General features: G+C 40.8%; 1 protein-coding gene across 1 annotated transcript in view; it reads left to right on the top strand.

Annotated features, from left to right (window-relative positions):
- The window catches only part of PTCHD1 (patched domain containing 1), a 33,570-nt gene extending 30,647 nt beyond the window's left edge, over window positions 1–2,923 (top strand). The window contains exon 3 of the mRNA XM_053972001.1: window positions 679–2,923. Within this exon, the coding sequence (XP_053827976.1) occupies window positions 679–2,333 (1,655 nt within the window). The 3' untranslated portion in view covers window positions 2,334–2,923. The remainder of the gene's footprint in view (window positions 1–678) is intronic.
- The last annotated feature ends 17,155 nt before the right edge of the window (window positions 2,924–20,078 follow it).

The raw sequence follows: 20,078 nt of genomic DNA, 5'->3' as shown, positions 1-20,078 counted from the left end.
GAAATATAGGGCTGTATTTGGTTTTATAAGCTCTCAGATATATAAAGAACAGCCATGCCTTAAGCAGCTCCATATCAGTTTTACCACTCTCCTTCTCTAAAATTTATTTGTTCTTTTATTTGTTTGTTTCATTTCTAGGATTTCTTTTTCCTGATGGAAAATTTGTACAAGAAGTGGAGAAATCAGTAACTGATTTAATTGATCATTTTCAGTTTATGTGGAATTTTCATTTTTTACAGATTTTCTACAATGCAGCCAACTAATGCTCTGCTTCCAGCATAGGCACTTCAAGGTCGTATTTCTTTGTTTTCACCACAGGTCAGTTACCATCACCAGGAAAAACTAATTTGAAAGCATCTTCCACCACAGGCACTCGGAAATAATGAAACGAAACACCCAAGCAGAGTAAAAAAATCCTGTTTCTTTAACCCATGAATCCTGTGCCAGCACTGCAGAACTCTCCTCAAGCTCTGGCAGTAAGGTTTGCTAGGCAGGTAGCAAACACGCTCCTGTGATTTACACCTCCATAATAATTTCTCTCTTCTGCAGGACATTTCCTTCAAGCACTGGTAGCATCCAGCTGTGTCTCCTTTGAGCCCTTTAGCGTGTCGACGTTACTTTTTTCTGTGTAATTCAGGATTTGAATACATTAAACACCACCTTTGTTCTCTATTGTAGGTCATGGGTTGTATGGGACTTTTGAAATGTTGTCCTCCTGGAGAAAAACTAGAGAAGACCAACATGTTAAAGACAGAACTGCAGCTGTATTTGCAGACTCCATGCTCTCGTTTTCTCTCACCACTGCCATGTACCTGGTCACTTTTGGAATAGGTGCCAGTCCCTTCACTAACATTGAAGCAGCCAGGATTTTCTGCTGCAATTCCTGTATTGCAATTTTCTTCAACTACCTCTATGTACTCTCCTTTTATGGTTCCAGCCTGGTGTTTACTGGCTACATAGAAAACAACTACCAGCATAGTATCTTCTGCAGAAAGGTACCAAAGCCAGAGGTATTGCAAGAGAAGCCTGCATGGTATAGGTTTCTTCTGACAGCCAGATTCAGTGAGGACACAGATGATTCAGAGGAAACGAACACTTACGAGAGTCATCTTTTGGTGTGGTTCCTGAAACGCTATTATTGTGACTGGATAACAAACACTTATGTCAAGCCTTTTGTAGTTCTCTTTTACCTTGTTTATATTTCCTTTGCCTTAATGGGCTACCTGCAGGTCAGTGAGGGGTCAGACCTGAGCAACATCGTAGCGACTGCGACTCGGACCATCGAGTACACAACTGCCCAGCAGAAGTATTTCAGCAACTACAGCCCGGTCATTGGGTTCTACATCTATGAGTCAATCGAGTACTGGAACACCAGTGTCCAGGAGGACGTGTTGGAGTACACCAAGGGCTTTGTGAGGATATCTTGGTTCGAAAGCTACTTAAATTACCTTAGGAAACTCAACATATCTACTGGATTGCCGAAGAAGAATTTCACTGATATGTTGAGGAACTCCTTCCTGAAGACCCCTCAGTTTGCCCATTTTTCAGAGGATATCATATTTTCCAAGAAATACAACAATGAAGTTGATGTTGTGGCCTCCAGGATGTTCTTGGTGGCCAAGACAATGGAAACCAAGAGGGAAGAACTTTATGACCTCCTGGAGACCCTGAGGAAGCTCTCTCTCACCTCCAAGGTGAAATTCATAGTTTTCAATCCATCATTTGTGTACATGGATCGTTATGCCTCTTCAGTGGGAGCCCCCTTACAAAACTCCTGCATTAGTGCTTTATTTCTGCTCTTCTTCTCTGCATTCCTGGTGGCAGACTCTCTGATCAATGTCTGGCTCACTCTAACTGTTGCCTCGGTTGAATTCGGAGTTATAGGTTTTATGACCTTGTGGAAAGTGGAACTAGATTGTATTTCTGTGTTGTGCTTAATTTACGGAATTAATTATACAATTGACAACTGTGCTCCACTGTTATCAACCTTTGTCCTGGGCAAAGAGTTCACAAGAACTAAATGGGTGAAAAATGCCCTGGAAGTGCATGGGGTAGCTATTTTGCAGAGCTACCTCTGCTATATTGTTGGTCTGATTCCTCTTGCAGCTGTGCCTTCAAATCTGACCCGTACACTGTTCAGGTGCTTGTTTTTAATAGCATTAGTCACCTTCTTTCACTGCTTTGCCATTTTACCTGTGATACTGACTTTCCTGCCACCTTCCAAGAAGAAGAGGAAAGAGAAGAAGAATCCTGAAAACCGTGAGGAAATAGAGTGTGTTGAAATGGTGGATATGGATAGCACCCGAGTGGTTGACCAAATTACAACAGTCTAACTTGATTTGTTGGTTGCTTTTTTACACTAGGTCTTACTGAGGAAAAAAAAAAAGAAACCAGTACTGACTAAATGTGTGGGTACAGAAAGATTGGAGGTTTTCCCCTCCTTCTTTTAAGCTAAATCCAGGAATATTCAAAATTATGGGAGAAATTAAAAATAAATTTAAAAAAATAAATAAAAAGAGCCGGGGTATTGTACCTTGCTCAGTTCCTATAACAGGTTATATGGGAGAATTTGCACACCCATGCAAAGAAAGGTTAAATTTTAGATGCATGAAGTAAGATCTAATGGAAGAAGTTGGGTTCTTAAGCAGTCATCTGCATCGCCTGTACTGCAGATGCTGCAATTATTGTGGCTAAACCAAATCATGTTGAAAGGTCAACTGTCAAGGCTGAAGTAGCACTAAATGTTTGCTGGATGTAAAGGCTTTACAAACTTTCTGCACAGCAATAACTCAAGTCAGTGAGTCAGCTCTTATAAGTCTTTGCCATCACATTTAATATTTCTTTTCTCCCCTAATCTAAACATTTATGCAAGACTATATAAAAGATAGCAAACTGTACTGGGAAAGAAGGCAGTACACAGCAACCAAGTGCTTTCCAAGCACCTTTATGTTATGAATCACTTTTTTTTTTCTAAAAGTATCATTATTTTAAAATTGAAATCATCCCTTGTAACATTTTTAATCATGGTTTTATAGCTGTTTCTTTTTCTTATAAAAACAAAAAAGAACAAAAAAAAAAAAAGAACAAAAAATATCCATGTGACTCTGTCACTCTAAAAAATATATAATTCTATTTTATACATGTCTCGCTACTAGTTAAACATGTAATCTGCTTTACCAACTGTAATTTTGTTAGCACTCTACTAAGACATGAGTGGATCTAGCAGCAGACAGAAGATGGTGTACTGAATATTTCAGCACCAAAATCCATGATACAAACCTCAAATACTAAAATGTCACCAAGAAAGTGAATGTTAGAGCTCTTTTATTGAGAGCCTATTTCAGGCCATTCACTGGTAATGCACAGTAAGAGGATTAGTGGGTAGTTTTACATAATGTATGACTTAATCCCTCAATCTTCCTAGAGTACCTGTAAAGCAATAGACCTTGCAGCTATGGGCTCTTCCAGGAGACAGGAGACAGTAACAGTTGTGTGGAACAAACTGAAGGTTGGGACTGTGGTTTAGCAGCAGCAAGTTTATCAATGTCCCCAAAGAGCCCATATCTAAGGGGTCTGTTGAAAACATCATGTGTGAGAGAGAAAAAAAAAAAAAAAACAACCCAAAAAAACCCCACCAAAACCAACAACTTAAAATGATTACATTACCGAGTCTTTTTGGAGCCGTGAGTTCTAAATCAATAATTCTGTCAACATCTGTGATGTGGAGTAAAACAGATAAAGCAGCATCTCTTCCCTCCTCTGCCCCCTCCACCCTTAAGAGCAACAGGCTCATTACTGTAAGGTTTTATCATGTGGTTGAACCCTAGTGGGGATATGTAAGCCAATTCTGTACGTTTTGCTAAGAGTATTCTGACCATACATTGCCTGTGGAAACCCAATAGCAGGAAGCTGGCTGGTGTGCTGGGTGGTTTCATATGGACTGTTGCTTTTTGGTGCAACATGAATGTATTCCAACCAGTCTCCCTTTTGCAGCTCATCTGGAAACTAAGAGTACTTGAAAAGTTTTCAGCATTTGGCACAGAGTTTGCTTCAGTGACAGAATCTGGTGGGGAGGGGTATTGCAAGAGCCATGGGGCTTGGAGCACTGGGAGCACCGTGGCTCGGGAGGCTGCCTGTGGTACCTGTACAGTCACTAGGACGTCCGTGGTCACAAACCCAGGATGTGGTTCATTGCGTGAAACATCTCTTTAGCTTCCAAATGCCAGTGGCCCCCAAATGCCCTGTACAAAACCTGCAATGCCACCTACTGAATATTAATTTTCAAGCAAAGAGATATTTCTGAAGCATCCTTCCTAGCAGAAAATAAGATAATCAGATATTTTGCCCTGAAGCAAAATATTACATTCTCACTAGCAAAACAACTCAGCAGAGCAGCTGGCAACATTTATTTTCCCCGGGATAAGTCCTTTCCCTGACCAGAAGAGAGGAAGCTGTGCCCAGGAATGCACAGGCTCTTTGCTTAAGTAAACAACAGTTGCTTCGGTAGCAGCTGGGAAGCTGTAACAACTTCAGCCTTGGCAGAACAGAGGCGGACACCTTGAAGACAGCCAAATGAATGTAAGGCTAGGAAAAAGATGTTTCCCCTGTTTCTTTAGACTCAGGCTTGGGGCTATTATTTTCCAGCCAAAAAAATATTCCTTAAATATACTTCACTGTAGATTTTCTGTGATTGTCAGTATGTTGTTTAAATACCAGTCACCCTGTCCCCTGGCTGTTCAACAGGCAGCTGCAGTGGCTTTTAAACTTCTGAGGGCATTAGCAAATTAGCTGAGAGTTCCAGAGGAATTGCAATTTCTCTGCAGTAATCTACTGACTTGTGTGACACTTGGAAATGGGATGTGTCAAAGAGGTTGGTTGTACACTGCCGAGAGGAATACATGGCAAACACTGATTTTACACTTCTGCTATCCCTCATGCTATTCACTTGCAAACACCAGACTCCAAGATAGTTACCATAAACCTCCTCACATCTAATTGCAGTGCATAGACAGGAGCATCTTTAAAGAGATGTCCAAAGACAAGCTTGCAGTTTCACAGATCTCTTATTAAATCTCACCATGTGAGGCCTTCAGAGATCTTCAAGAAAAGTGATAAAACCAGGGATAAAATTACTTCTCTATCTCCAAACCTGTCAGAAAAAGGATGTGGAGGCATTCTTGTGACAAAGTGCTGCAGAAGAGGCTTGAGTGTCCACAGAAGGCAGGGTGAGAAGTCCACGCCCTTGCCCCCAGGGCAGAGCCAACAACATTTAAATAATTTCTGAAGGATGTTTGTCCAGCCCATTCCTAAAAGTCTTTCTAAGGGCAGATTCCTCTCCCAGTACTTCCCCCTCAATGCCATGTTACCCTCTCCAGTAACCAGTAACTCCTGCTAGCCACCCAAGACTGGGTTAGAGAAGAGGAGCCGTGCCCCTCTCTACACAGGGATAGGACAGGCAGGAGACTGGAGCATCCCCAAAAGAGTGAAAACCCAGAACAGAGCCAAAACCAATTTACATACATTTTTCACTGTGTTTCACATCAAGCTGTCATTCTGTTCCCCACCTCCAGCACTGGCAAGGTACAGCCATGGAAGTGTCCAAGGTGCACTCAGCCCAGGTCCGTGAGACTTCGGCCTGAACCCTGATGTGTCTGAGGGATGCACCAAATACTCCTTCTCTGCAGGTAGCTTGAATACCTCAACATGAACCATGTTCTCAAGGTTTCAGACTATGCTAAGCCACTTTGGCCTTCCTCCCCTTCAACTTTTTTCTCTGGAGCAATTACCTTCACCAAAGTCAATGGACCTCCCTGCACTGATTGATTAGTAGGTGCAGATGCAGCGCTTTGTTCTCAATCCAAAGCACTCCCAGTGGCTAACTGTGCATGAGATTTTACCCTTACTGGTGAATCTCCAGTTTGGAAGACTACCTAGGCTTAAGCAGATTTTTGTCATACTCTTAAGTGGCTTTTTAGCCCAGGTATCACTGTGGTTTTGTTTGCAATATAGATTATCCAATTTTTTATAAATGCAGTGAGTAGAAGAGAGTATTATACACTGTCAGGCACTGACTAAAATCTAACAGTGAAAATTTTAGCTAAGGCTAACAAGACTACATAGGACTATGGCTCACTGAGCACATACGTCTTTTACAAATATGAAAATTCCCATTGTAAGGTATTCCCAAGTAAGGTATGGTGTATAGTATATATTTTTACTACAGGGTAAGCATGGGGAAAAAGAGCCAACCTACGTGCATATGGCCCTCAAGATCAATCCAGTTTCCTTGTAATATAACATCTGATATTGTGTTAGCACAAGTCCACTTTCAATTTACAATTACTCTAACTAGAGAAAAAAAAATAAAGAAAATTTGTTATAGCTGGAATAACTATGCCATAAACATTAATTGATGAAGACAGAATTTTCTGCCCAAAGCAAAAATGTGGAAGTGTTCTAGCTAGATTAAAAATAGAGCTGGAATTGTTGAGAAAAACCTGTCTGTCAAAGAAAAAGAACTTCTTTTCCAAAGACAAGCAAATACACTTATTATGGTCAACTGCATGAACCTGGAGGGAATACAGTACCAAAGTGGCCTGAGGTTATGTTGAGTCACGAGAGGATTCACATCTGCTTTCAGAAACCTTCTGAGCCAGCACTGAATTCAGGTAAAACATGTACTGTAAATTGAAAGGTGTACTTTTAAATGTTTTTTTCTAGGCTGACTGTCCTCCTGTGAGCCATGAAATCCCACATCAGCCAACACTTTTATTTTTATTCAAAGGGAAAACAAAACTAAGTGCTGGCACGACTGGGCAGAAATCAGGGGAGTCCAGAAGGAAGACTGGCTTCTCTGAAAAACAGAGAGAGCCAGCAAAGCATGTGAGAAGATCTGATGACTTCAAAACTTAGCAAAGTGGTGGTTTTTCCTATTTCATTAACTCGGAAAGCAAACAGCATGTTCAGGTAGACACGGGGAAGGGAAGCTGAGTTAGTAGGAGTCAGCTCTGGGTTTGCTGTGCACTGCAGTTACAGTAGCTCCTCTGGCATGGTTGGGAACTGTCAGCAGGATGGGAATGTGGGAGGGGCAGGGCTGGCACTGCTGTGTGGGTATGGGGGATGCCAGACCAGGGGCTGTGGTGGTGCCATTTCCCTTGTCCCCATCCCACAGCCCTGCCCTGGAGTTTCCGGAGTGTGCAGCCTGCAGAGAGCATCAGCTGCCGTGCAGGAACAGTTCCTCACGATTCTCACACTGTGGCAGCACTGCTGGCGGGTTTTGCTGAACCAGTGCTTTTGTGGTAAGGCACCAGCCCTGTAGGAAAGCACTTTCTGGAAGCTCTTGGTTAGAAAGAATTACCCAGAGCCTTTTCCTCCCCTGCCTTTGCACATGTTAAAATCCTAATCCATAAAAATCAGATTGTACAATTTAGCTATGTAGGGACAAAGTATTTCTTCCATGGCTTTATCCCTACATTTATCACTAAAAGTACCTGTCGTTTATTTTCGTATAAACATTGTGAAATAAGTAAGCCTTTCTGGGGTACACACAAGTCTGATGAGAAGGAGGTGGGGAGGGGGGACAGCCCCTTCCTTTTCCCAAAGGTAGGAAGCATCTTCCACCCACGGCCAGGCACTACACCATCACTGCAGGGCACCCCCAGTGACCCCAGCTCAGTGCAGTGGGGAGGGCAACCTTATCCCCCATCCCCAGCCTTATTAGAGAACAGGGAGAAGCTTTAACTCCAAATTGTGGGGGGTGTGGGCCCCCAGGAAGCCCTTGTGAAATCCATCCACTGCCAGGAAAGCACAGTGGCGAACTTCTTGTTTGGTTGGGTTTTTTTGAGAAAGAGATGACAAAAGTATCCCAGGAGGGCATTTGAACACAAATTCCTGTCCATGGTGCGTGGGTTGGAGCAGAATGGCATGCCCTGACATGCCACCCCTTGCCCTGTTGTCCTGGCACAGCTTCCTGCCTGGAGAGAGGGCACCTCAGCATCACGTGCGCCTGCCTGGGGCAGCCGCTTCTCAGGCACAAATTGTTCTGATGTCGTTGGCATTCTGCAAGTCATTACCTTTTTTTAATTCTTGGGAATAACAAAACAAAAAAGTTCGGCAGAAACAATTCTAGATTATTTAAGCTCCAATAAGTCTTAATCTGTGCATCAAATAAATGGCTTGCAAGATGTCAGGGGTTTTCGTTTAGGCTTTTTTTAACCTATTTTTACTATTTTTGTATTAATTTAGGGGAAAAATTGTATAATGAATCTCAATGTATAGCATAAGCCTAAAATAAAATGGCTATCTCTCTCTCTGCTTCCTGTGCTCCCAAACTGCTACAGAAATCCCATGCCATTGCCAATGCAGAAATCTGGTTTTCCTGGCCTAACCCAAATAATCAGGATGAGCATGCTCTCCAGGTCCCCACAGAGGGGGTGGTGGAGTAGTTCAGGGGCACCTGCTCAGCACAAAGCCAGCCATGTCCCCAAGATGATGGGCATGCTGCTTCTGCAGGAGGCCCTCTTGTTCCAGGCTGCACACTGCAAGCACAGGGAAAGCCACACCTATTCACTTCCATGTTATTGGGATCTAAGTGCTTTTTGGGGGTGTTCTAGATAATCCAGCAGCAGGACTCCAGCCTCGGCTGGGAAACCAACAGCTAAGGCAAAAATCTGAAAATCAAAAACTACAGGTCATTTCCTCAAACAAGACCTGGACCTTCTGAGATCTGGTAGGTAGGTAGACCTGAAGTATTACTGTTGAACAGAAGTATTGCAATTGAACAGACTTATTACTATTAAAATTTTTCTAACCAATACCTTACCATTCACAAACTTAAAAGCCCCATCATCACTGAGAGACCCACCTCTCTCACCAGCAGAACCACAGCTGCTGCTCCAGGATCTTCTGATGACTGTGCTCAATCATCTTCTTCCCATGCCCAAGCAGATAATCCATTTACACTTCTTTCCTAATGTTTTGGAGAAGGGGAGCAGCATTCCTACAGGCCCATATGGACCTCCTGCTTCAAAGCAGAGGCAAACCACTCCACCAGGGGATGAGGGTGACAGCTACCAGTGCTCTGTCACATGTGACTGCAGAAATGAGATATGCATCACTTTACTGTAAAAAGCAGGTGAGCCAGATCCAATCCCAAGTCACTGCAACAAATAGCAGGGGTTAGGGGTTTTTGGCTACCAAGGGCTTTCAGCCACTTTAGTTCAATGGGAAGTTTGGGTCTGCAATTTAAAGGTGATTCCTGTCACCTGTTATGGCTCCTGGCCTTGTCCCTTTCAGTCATTCTTTCTCTCATTGCCTTAAATTCAGAATCCAGAAGCACTGTTGCCAAAAATTCTGTCTGAAACTGAAACTCAAACTATATCAATTTTTCCAATTACTAGTGTAATGTAAGAGAAGCTATGTCTAAGCATCACACAGGAACTCAAAAAGCAAAACCCCTGGTACCAGGCTGGTGTTCCTCATTTGCGTTAGCAAGAGCTCTTTCCTGCAAATCTCCTCCATTCTAATTTACAAAATTCAGGCTTTACAAATGTGTAATCAGCGTGTTTTATTCTGAAAGTTCATCTGTACATATACCTTCAAAATAAAGGCATGTTAAATCTGATTTTTAGCTTATCAAGGAATACAGTTCAACCCAACAAATGTTCGTGAGCAGCACGTCTGAATTCCACATGCAATTCTTTCACTGCTGCATACAAGTCAGAATATTTTCACTCCCAAATAACACATTCCCTTATTTATACAACTAATTTGCATACAGAAACTAGGCAGGATCGTGGGCCCAAAACAGTGAAGCATGCTCATGTTTACATTCATCCTGTAAACATCACTTAAACTTTTAAAGGTTAATGGCAATATAAAACTCATTGAGAAGAACAGGATTTTTTTTGCTGACTTCGGTTTAATGGCAGAATATAACTGAAATATATGCCAAGCACTAGCTAGAAAGAACCAAAAGTCCATCAGCAGAGAAGAAAGTCCCATTGAAAATTTATATGTATGAGAAATGTAAGAATCATGTCAAAGGCCTTAGCTGGGTATCCAGTTTATACATAGCATATGCTATATATAATGCAGAATATTCCATTCTGATTCTTTTTGGCCACATTGAATCCTCTGAAATATGCTCTGCTCTGTGAAGAGGCATACTTTTGAGCTAAACTGACATTTATCTTCTTAGAAATTACCAATTTGCACAGGTGAAGTTTGCTGGAAACAAAATTTTAAATGTATACAAACAAACTGATGCCAGAAAACACAATTTGTAAAAGTATGCCTTCACACACTGATTATATTTCATAATAAGCAATCTGTTCCCTGATGCTACAAGTAAAAACTGATTTTTTATTTGTCAGCTATATTCAGGAAAATGAGATGCCCCACTAATGTATATATAGTGCATACACCCCCATACCAATTATGCATTATACGCCCAACACAAGTTGGCTCTGTATAAAGAGGAGAAAAAGCCAATCTAGAAATGTATTTGAAAGCTGGTAGGAAGAATAGTTTATCTGTACTGAGATTAGTAATGGATCAGCAGGGGAGGAACAACAGAGAAGTTTGGTAAGGAGTTTAGGAACAAAGAAACTGGCTACAGAAATGCAGAGCTGTCAAATAAAACTCAGGTTTTATTGTGTCAGGAGGATGAGAAAGAAATTATATAAAACCTTCTGAGTTGCAAAGGAAAGGAAGGTCTAAACTAGTTTGGGACTGAGAAAAATTATATGAACATATGTAAGACTGGCAGCTGTAATGTATATTAAGGCTGTTTAATAAAAGACAGGATCTGCCTATACAAGGAAAATAAAAAATCACAGCTGCCTAATTATACGATTTCAAATATAGATTCAATACCTCATTGTTTTGGAATAAAAGGAGAATATAATTCATAATCTAATCTGGGGCCCAGAGCTGAAGAATTTGACATGAACTATAAACAGTATCATACAGAAAAAAAAAGATTGGTCATGGATTCTGGCTCATAACTTACTTAAAAATGACAAATTGACCCTCACTATTTTACTGCAGCTCCTATTTAGAGAAGAGCAGCTGACTTTAGTGTTCTGAAACAGCCATGCCTTCCTGACAAAATACTTGTGTGTTGGAAGGATTTCTTTTCTTTTCTTTTGAAGAGGTGATCAATTTTCTCTCTGGACAAAGTGAGACCCAGCCACATAACCCACAGCAAGAAGTGGGAAATTCCTCTCTTGAGGTGATTCCTGATTCAAGGACATCCATCTGCAATTGGATTTCTCTTTTCTTTCCTCTCTGCATACTATTGCAGGCAGTTCCAAACCTGTCTATTGACAGTTTGACCAATCAGTGTATCGTACCCTCTTTGCAAGAGAGGTGGGGCTCTGCCAAGCATCTCCTGACTCTGGCTCCAGAGGCAGTGGCCACATTATAATTTCAGGATTATTCCTGCTCATTAGCCCCTCTCATGGGAGCCTTTCTGTCACTATCTTGGATCTTACTGGAAGGGTGGCTACAATGGCTGTCACAGGACAACCAACAACAATTTGCTGACCTGGCATGCCTCTGATAAACACAAGTGACGTAGCAGTACTAGATCTCGCAAGGAGAAGCATCCAAAGCTCACTGTCAGGACATCATAGGATATTTAATATCACCATCTGTGGGGATGTTTATACAGCAGATTTATTATATGGAATTTGCAGAAATAGGGAGAGGAGAGAGAGAGAAGATCAATTTAACTGTTTATTCAGCACTTTTCAAACCTCTTCATCAAAGGAAGAGTTCTTGCCTCCCAGTCAGTGGTGATACCAAACCTTAAGAATCTAATTTACAGAAAAAGATTAAAAGAATTTGGCTTAGAAAAGGAAAATGTGGAGCAGTGATATGTGACTTCAGAATTATGGATAAGATTGCTAACATCAGCGAGTTCTTTTTTTTTTTTTTTTTTTCCAGCATATGCTTCAAAGTCAGAATCTCAGAATACAAAATATTTGAAGTGAGAAGCAAATAATAAATTAATGGAGAACATTTTCACAGATAGAAATGACAAATATAAATTGGAAACTGTAAAGTCAAGGGAGACAAAAAAATCAACTCAGATGAGAAATGCCTAGATTTATTGTAGAGAACTCCATAAAAGCCTGAACAAAAAACCTCTTAAATGTACTCACAGCCCTGGAGAGCTCTTCAGGTGGTCTGTTCCAGCACCAGATCAAAAATAAGGTAAGAGTTTTAAATTATTGACAACTACAACCAACAAAGCTTTAAAGTGTAGAACTTGGGTAGGGGAGAAATGGAAAAATTATGGGAAAAATACTGAATTACTTACTCTTTGTGTTCATCAGCACCTCTCCACAGACTTCTCAGGAGTTACAGCTAATAGTATTTGTTTAAAGCACCATCCAGCACATTCCAGACAACTGTTCTCCCCTTCCACTGGAAGCCAAAGGCTGAGTTTCATTTTGTCAGTCTGCTTTCAAGGCAGATGATCCCTGTGACAGTATCTGAGTGACACAGGACCTGAGACACAGAGGTCAGCACAGACCAGCACAGGAAATCCATACCTGAGCCATGGCAAGGCAAAGCATTGTTCCTCCTTCAGCAGACAGCTGTGCAAAAGAGAGCATTCCAATTCTTAATGTACTTTAAAAGCTTATAAGAAAAATTGGCCTCTGTGGAACACTGTGGTTTCCCTAAGCAGTAGATGTGCTATGAATGCTGTCCAGGCATCCTTATGCTTGTGCTTTCCCAAATTTTAGTAGTCCTCAGCCTTTGGCTTCATGCCACGCCGTCCCTCTGACACTCATATTGCAAGTTTCATTGAGATACCTTTCTGGTGAAAAGGACTTTGTTCAGAACTTACAAATCTTTTTAAATATGAACTCTTCTATTTGCCCCAGAAGGTTCCCACACCTGCCATCTCTATTCTCTGTTAGTACATCTAGAAATAAAGGTGGCCACAGAGGAAAGGAGAGAACTGAAAAGCAAGCAAAAGTCCCATCATTTCAGTTAAGTGGCAGCTAGTTTTGTGAGGCTCAATTACCAGGAATTTTGTGAGCCTCATTTTCCAGTACCAAATTTTAAAAAGGTGCTCACTATTCCACTCCTAAGCCAGGAAGAACTATGGATTTTCAGAATACTCCAAGCAGAATATAACTGCTGTATTGAAACCATGTTGCCCAGTGGAAAAAAAGCATTGGGAAGGGGAAGAGAGGTGAATAGGGTTGCTGGATTTGAAATTTTCAGCAGAAAAGACTGGGTTTTCTTTTTCAAAGAAAGCTCGCATTTTTGCATCTGTTTTGAAAGAAGAAGTCTTTAAGTCTGACAAACTTAAAGCACATAAAATCATATACAAAACCTTCCATTCAGGAGAGGAGAGGCCAGACTTGAGCTGAGAAGAGATATCAAGGCAGTAGCAAATACGAACAATAGCAAACATTGCACTTCTATGGAAACACAGATTTGAATGCATAATTGGCTGAATGTTACCAAAAATCTCCTAATGCAGGAAAAATAAAGTCAGGGAAAGATTGTCAAAAAACCTTTCTGTGATTTTTAACTTCTTGTTATGGCTTATTTGTAAGGTCACCAGATCTGTGGCTTTCACACTCCATTCAAATCTGTAACTGTTTCTTTAGACATAGTTATCATTAATATACATTCAGCCATTGACCAAATACAAACCATACCCAGGTGGCCAGACATAGATCTCAATTAGTCAAAGGTCATCCTTAACAGCTACCCCCACTCCTAAAAAACATATCAAGTGTATGTATGTCACAGAATAGTTGGAAAAAGCTATACAAAATTCTAACCTACCTGGAAACAATTTGCTTTAAACAGTCCAAACAGAATTGAAAAATTGTTTGCAGCAAATACTTTTATAAGCTCAAATGTGAAGGTAAAGTAGCTCTATTCAAGCCTTTTGAAGAGAATGAATGAGAGAATGAATGTGAAAAAGCACATGGAGTGCAATTTAAAGAAGCAAGCAAGCGAATCATGACCAGAGAATGTCTATAATACCCTGGCAGTTGACCTTCAATGGGTGAGGATGGTAAGTGGTTTGGAGAATCAGCATTTCATCAAGTGGTTGAGTATATTTTTACCCTTTTCAAATATGAAACAGCTCATCAGGTAAAAACTGATCATGCAAGGTTTATCCATTTGCCTGCTCTCAGTGAGCATGAAAAAAATCATATTCCTAAACAAGCCTGTGGTTTCTGCTGATTTTGGTTAATTCCAGTATGTTTCTGTTAACCACTGAGGGGACAAAAGAAAGAAATAAAAATCCTCCAAATCTTTATTGCTTTTTCTTTTCTCAAGAATGTATCCTACACCTCCCATTACCTTCTCCTTTTGCTATGCCAGACCTCTCTTATGAAATTCCCCAGTTTTGGCCAGTTGACTCAAGCGCTCCCCTAATACACTCTTGCAATTGTAAGTACTCAGGGGTTCCACTAAAGGGGTGGCTGGATGCAGCTTCAGGACTAATTGTATCCTATGAGTTATAGAATTATGCACCAACAGCTAAAAGGACACAATTACAAAGTGAACTATTGTGACACACACTGTGTAATGTCATACAATCAAATGCAATGTTTAGTAAACATGAACCTCTTTGTCATTTTGTATTTGTTTATACAGATTTAAGAAAAATAAAAATAAAGCACACATTTAAAAATATGCCTTTCTCCATTGCGTCTCTGCAGCATTATGCAACTTCCTGTTGAGGCTGATGGGAAGGCAGTGACTCGGTCAGTGCCTGGGGAAATAGGCAATGACTAGCAAGGAATATGCAGCTCTTGTTTGAATTGAATTATACCTGCAAAGAGAGGGAGACAACCTTCTAGAGAGTGTGGGAGAGAAAAGGAATGGCTCACCAGACATTTGCTAGGTGGGAACACCAAATTTCTGCAGAAGTAGGAGCCTTAACTAGGTCACTGCCTAAAGGACTGCATTTTTTCCAGCAATGTGCCAGTAATGAAACACCAAAGGGTTTCTGATTCCTGGGCTCCTCCCTCGGCTACAAAGTCTGGGGGAAAAAGGAAAGGGGAAAAACTGTAAGTCTTCCACTTACAGTTGGAGAACTGATCATCTCTGGCATGCCCTGAAAACAAGGTGACACAGCTGGCAGGGAGCCAGGTCCTGCCAGTTTGCCCAAGGACCCATGGTTTATCCCACCAAGTCTCTGTAACACACAAAGGCTCAGCTTTGCAGACCTCCAGTAGGAGGTCTCTCCTCTCCTCTCCCCCTCTCCTCTGGGAGTGACAATGCACATTTCAAGATCTCTGTCTTTCTTCAGAGGAAGATTCTCTGGCACCTTGCCCTCCTGCAATGCCGCCCTCCTTCTCTCTCCTTGCTTGTTCTCATCCTCATTTATCTCACAGACACGAACATAAGAGATTCCTATGCAAAAGGCTGATCTCAGTCCATTCCTCTGTGGCCTGAGCCAACACGACTTCCATTGGCAAAGGAAAGCAATCCACAATTTTGGCAAAATGATCATTTTTCTCCTTTCCTCAATACACCACAAGAAACAGAGAAAGATGATCTAATGACGGATATCCAAAATACTGCAGAGGGAACAAAAGACAAGCATGCTACTAATTTTTACAAAGTATGTACTGTGAGTTTAGTGTAAGTACAATGAGTTGAGAGGGCATATCATTATTTTTTACAATTGGTTACAAAATCATCATTTTGTGGTAGCAGTTTTGGTCTGTGGTTTGAACACAAAGCAATTACAATGTCAAATGGCACTATTTTGAAAAAAAAAAAAAAAAGAGAAGTGTTTCTGAAATTTAATTGTGTTCAAATCCCAGAGTAATTGTGGTACAATAGGAATTATCAGGTCACATTTCAAATCCATCTCTACATTTGCATGTGTGTGCATGGTCACATTTGGTGTACTCAGTGGTACTCTTAGCAGACACACGAGGGGGAGATCCCACATGGGCTATTCAGGGCCAGCTCCATTCAATGTTTTCACTACTACCAGCATGGATAATGCCCAAAAGAATATATTACTAAAGCATTATCATCTGCCTAAGTTAGGAAAAACTGCAGAGTTCTGAAGGCTGAGAATAGAGTCAAAACACACTCAGACCATTGAAATAAAGAATGATGTGAAATCAACTGCAAGAAACTCAGAAAGCCAAGTCCGTGGGAGAAAGAGAAATCAGTGGTGCAAACACAAAGTATGGAAAAACTGATTAAACAGCAGTTTTGCAGAAGAGTATCAGAGATTGCACTTGGTCACTGCTTCACAGTAAGTAAAAACTGTGGCAATGCTACAAAGCCACCACATCTAATCCTTATCCAATTTATTGAAAGAGTTACATACAGAAGACATGGAAGACTTTTTTTTCTGTTCTCCTTAGAGGAGATGAATCTTCAACTGAACACTGTGGACATGACCCTTGGAAAGAGTATGGAATTAAAGGAGAATGAAGAGTCAGAAAAATGCACTTTGTTCAGGAAAGCCTGCTTATTCTATGAGAGATGAATTTGAGAACCACAGTAACAATTTTCTGTATGAAAAGGATATATAAGAACTGGTATCAAATGTTTCTTGTGTTCCATGAAGGTGGAACAAGACACTATCATTTTAATTTGCAGCAAATATAAGTCAATTTGTATATCCTAATTCCAAGAATAGGCATGCACTGGGAATATGCCTAGGCTGGCTGTGGGACCTTGTTTAGCAGGGTTTAAAGAAGAGGTTTCACAAAAAACTGCTTGAAGCAACCTAGATACTGATTCAGCCCCTTTTTTAACAAAAATCCAGTGTTTCCAACTCAAGTATGGTATAGCAATTTAGGTTGCCCCAAGCTATGTCCCTTTAAATTGGCTCAGATTATGTATTCACAAACAGAGGCACCTTGAATTGCTTGTCATGTTACTTAGCATAAAAGCCGGAATCCTGGCCTGTAGAGACTGGGACGTGTTCAAAAAAATGGGAGATTTATGTGTCTGTAACTAATACTTTTAAGTACGGCAATTTAAAATTTGTAGCAATTCAGCCACAATAAGTGGAGAAAATGTGATGTCTTCTACTGTTTCCTGATGCACTTTAATATGTGAAATTCAAGCTCTTTAGCTCACAGAAAATCTCTGCTGTAAAACATTCAGTTAGAAGGGTCCATGAAGTACAGAATAACAGCAGAAGAAAGAGACAAATTAATTTGCTCGATAGACAATTATTGGAAGCTTAGGAGACAAGAAATACCAGATTAAATACTTTCTCCATTTCTTTCTTACAAATCAGTCTTTTGGTGTTTAATGAGTTCCTATCGGTCTATGCAAATAATTCACAATGAATAATTTATCTGATATTTTTTTCTGTTTGTGGGATATCTAAAAGCAAATTGGTTTCCTCTCACATATTCATTATTCAAAATTACATTAATATAGCCTTCGGTGAGTGTGTTTTCACTGCAGTTGCTTTGCTCCACAATTCAGGTTTCATACCACCTACATGTGGCAAGGGTCCCACCAAATTCCTCTTGTCCTCAGGACAAAGATTCCTTCAAGATGAGTTAAGGTCCCACTTTCACCAGGCTCTGCAGGATATCTCTCTGTCCACTGATGCCATGGAGGGGGATAACCTCCTAATCTAAACAGCTGGATCTGATGTGGGCATCTGGATTAGGCTGGCCAGTGCTAAATTAAGGAGCCTCTTGAAGTCCCACTTTCCAAATTAATTGGGTGAAGAGAAGCAAGATTACCCAGGGAAAGAAAAGCAGCACTCCTCCGGGCATCCCATTTCTGCCATTAATGTTCCCTGTCTCTTCCATTGGCTGTTCTTAGTCAACATTGTCATAGAATCATGGAATGCTTTAGGTTGGAAAATACCTTTAGGGTCATTCACTCCAACTGTGTATTAGATGCATGCTTGCACTTGATTTGCACACAAGAGGTAGGCAAAGGATTTTGACCTCGGTTTTGAATCTCATTTTAGTAGTTCCTACGCGAAGGAAATTGCCACCATACTTGAAGTCTCCACCATTTTGGGTACAGTCCATAGAACTCCTTCTGCTCCTTGAAACAGAGAATTAAATGCTTGTGTGGAGAACTTTCAATTCATCTTTGTCATGAAGCTTAGGGATGCCAGACAGACCAGCTAACACAAGAGGCATTGTTCCTGTCATGTAAAACACTGACAATGCCAAATGATGACCGAGAACTGGCAAGGTCCTTCAGCAAGCAAATTTTGAATAGGAAGGAAAGGTTGAACTGCAGTTGTTTTTCCAGTTGCAGTCAGATCTTTTGATAATCACATTATACAGAGGCAGTTCTATAAATTTTGTCGTGACTTCTCGTGACTTAAGGGGTTTGGTAACTGAACACAATGAAATATTTGTGTTGCTAGAGGCACTTGACAAGGAGACACACTGTATTAGATGTTCAGTGTGTCCCGCTCCCTCAAATTCCTTGTTTAACATTTTCAGAATGCAGAATGCATTTGCTTTTGCAGAATTGTCTTCCTCAGAAGCTCACCTCAGACTTCCTCTTTCACCATCTTAGACTGCTAGAAGAAGTCATTCAAAGGTATCAAGAATATTTTTATTCACAAATGGAAAGGCTCATTCTCTTTACTGCCATAAAAAGCCAGCTTAAACTGCTGACTGCTTGTGGCTAGCCTATTAATGTAAAAGTGAGAGACCATGCATGGGCGAGATAAAAAGGGGCAAAGGAAAGAACAGAAAGCATGCAGGGAGAAAAAAGAGATTAAAAGAAGAGGGGGGAAAAAAGTCGAAGGAATAAGTGGAATGAGAAAAAAGCAGAAAAAGAAGGCAAAATATAGAGATGCCATCAGTAGAAAGGAAGAAACAGTGAAGAAAAACAAGGATATTGGGAAAAGGCAGGGATGATACCAGATCTTAAAATAATTTTGAGAAAATAGATAGTGATGTCAAAATCCCAGTAATTGAATTTTTGCCTTGAAAAGCCACTGACAACTTTGCTTTAATGTTTACCCACATAAAATCAAACTCCACGTCCCTGACTTCATGTATCTCTCAATGAAGTCAACAAGAATCAATAGCAACAGCAGCATTCAAATCCATGCTGTTTTCATTGTAGAAAAGGTAAATACAATATTCTTTCCATACCTGCACCATTTCTCCATCTTTTTGAAGTCTCTAACACACTTATATCTATCCCAAAGCCACTGTTGTTAGCCTTCCTGAATTGATGGCATCCAGCTGAAGAGAAGCCAGTGAGGGAGAGCTCACATATTGTCTGTTCTTAATAAATAATCATTAAATGATAGATTGGCAGCACCACAGCATTGTCCAACACTCAGTCTATTTGCCTTGAGTCAGCTGCTCTGTACTTTCTCCCTATTTTTGCATAATTGAATACTATATCTTACATTTCTTTTTTTCTCTGCGCAAGGACTGGTCTTATCTGAAAAATATTGTAAACTCATTCAAATTTCATGAATTCATTTGACCTAATGCAAACTGGAGGTACAGGAAAACCAAATAAATTAGTAAACCAGCACCTCTCCACTACCTTTTAATAGTGGTATTTTTTGTTTCCTTCAACTGCAACTCAGGCCTGCCTGGCCTCTCCCCCATCCTTTGCAATAGACACTGAAAAATTTATGAGCAGCACAAACTTCCTCAATCATTTCAATGTCTTAGACTTACAATGTATCACATAAAGTGAGTACTCAAATGCTTGAATCATCACACTGAGGCCACGTTTCTTGGACTAGTGATGTTTCCATCCATCCACCCAATGGGTCTGATGAGACACCTGCAGACAGGGGCCAGACAAGGAAGTAATAGTGTCACATAAGAGTTAGATAAATGCTTCACTAGTGGAAGCAGTTCAAAGATTTCTTGGCAGTTTAGGCAAATCCTGAATTTTGTAAGCACAGGAGCAAATGAGTGAGTAGGTCTCCTTTCAGAACTGGAGCTCAGGTGGTCATGGTGGTGGAGGGCTGTGGATGAGCCCAGGGGGACACAGTTGTCACCAGGAGGGGCAGAGAGCCAATGGGGGCCATGACAATCCAGAAAAGGTGGCAGGTGGTCAAAGGGTTTCTGGAGCTTGTGGAGATGCCTGTTTCCTAC

This window comes from Vidua macroura, chromosome 2, assembly GCF_024509145.1.
Source record: "Vidua macroura isolate BioBank_ID:100142 chromosome 2, ASM2450914v1, whole genome shotgun sequence".
NCBI lineage: Eukaryota > Metazoa > Chordata > Aves > Passeriformes > Viduidae > Vidua > Vidua macroura.
This window is presented reverse-complemented; position numbering and strand designations above follow the sequence as displayed.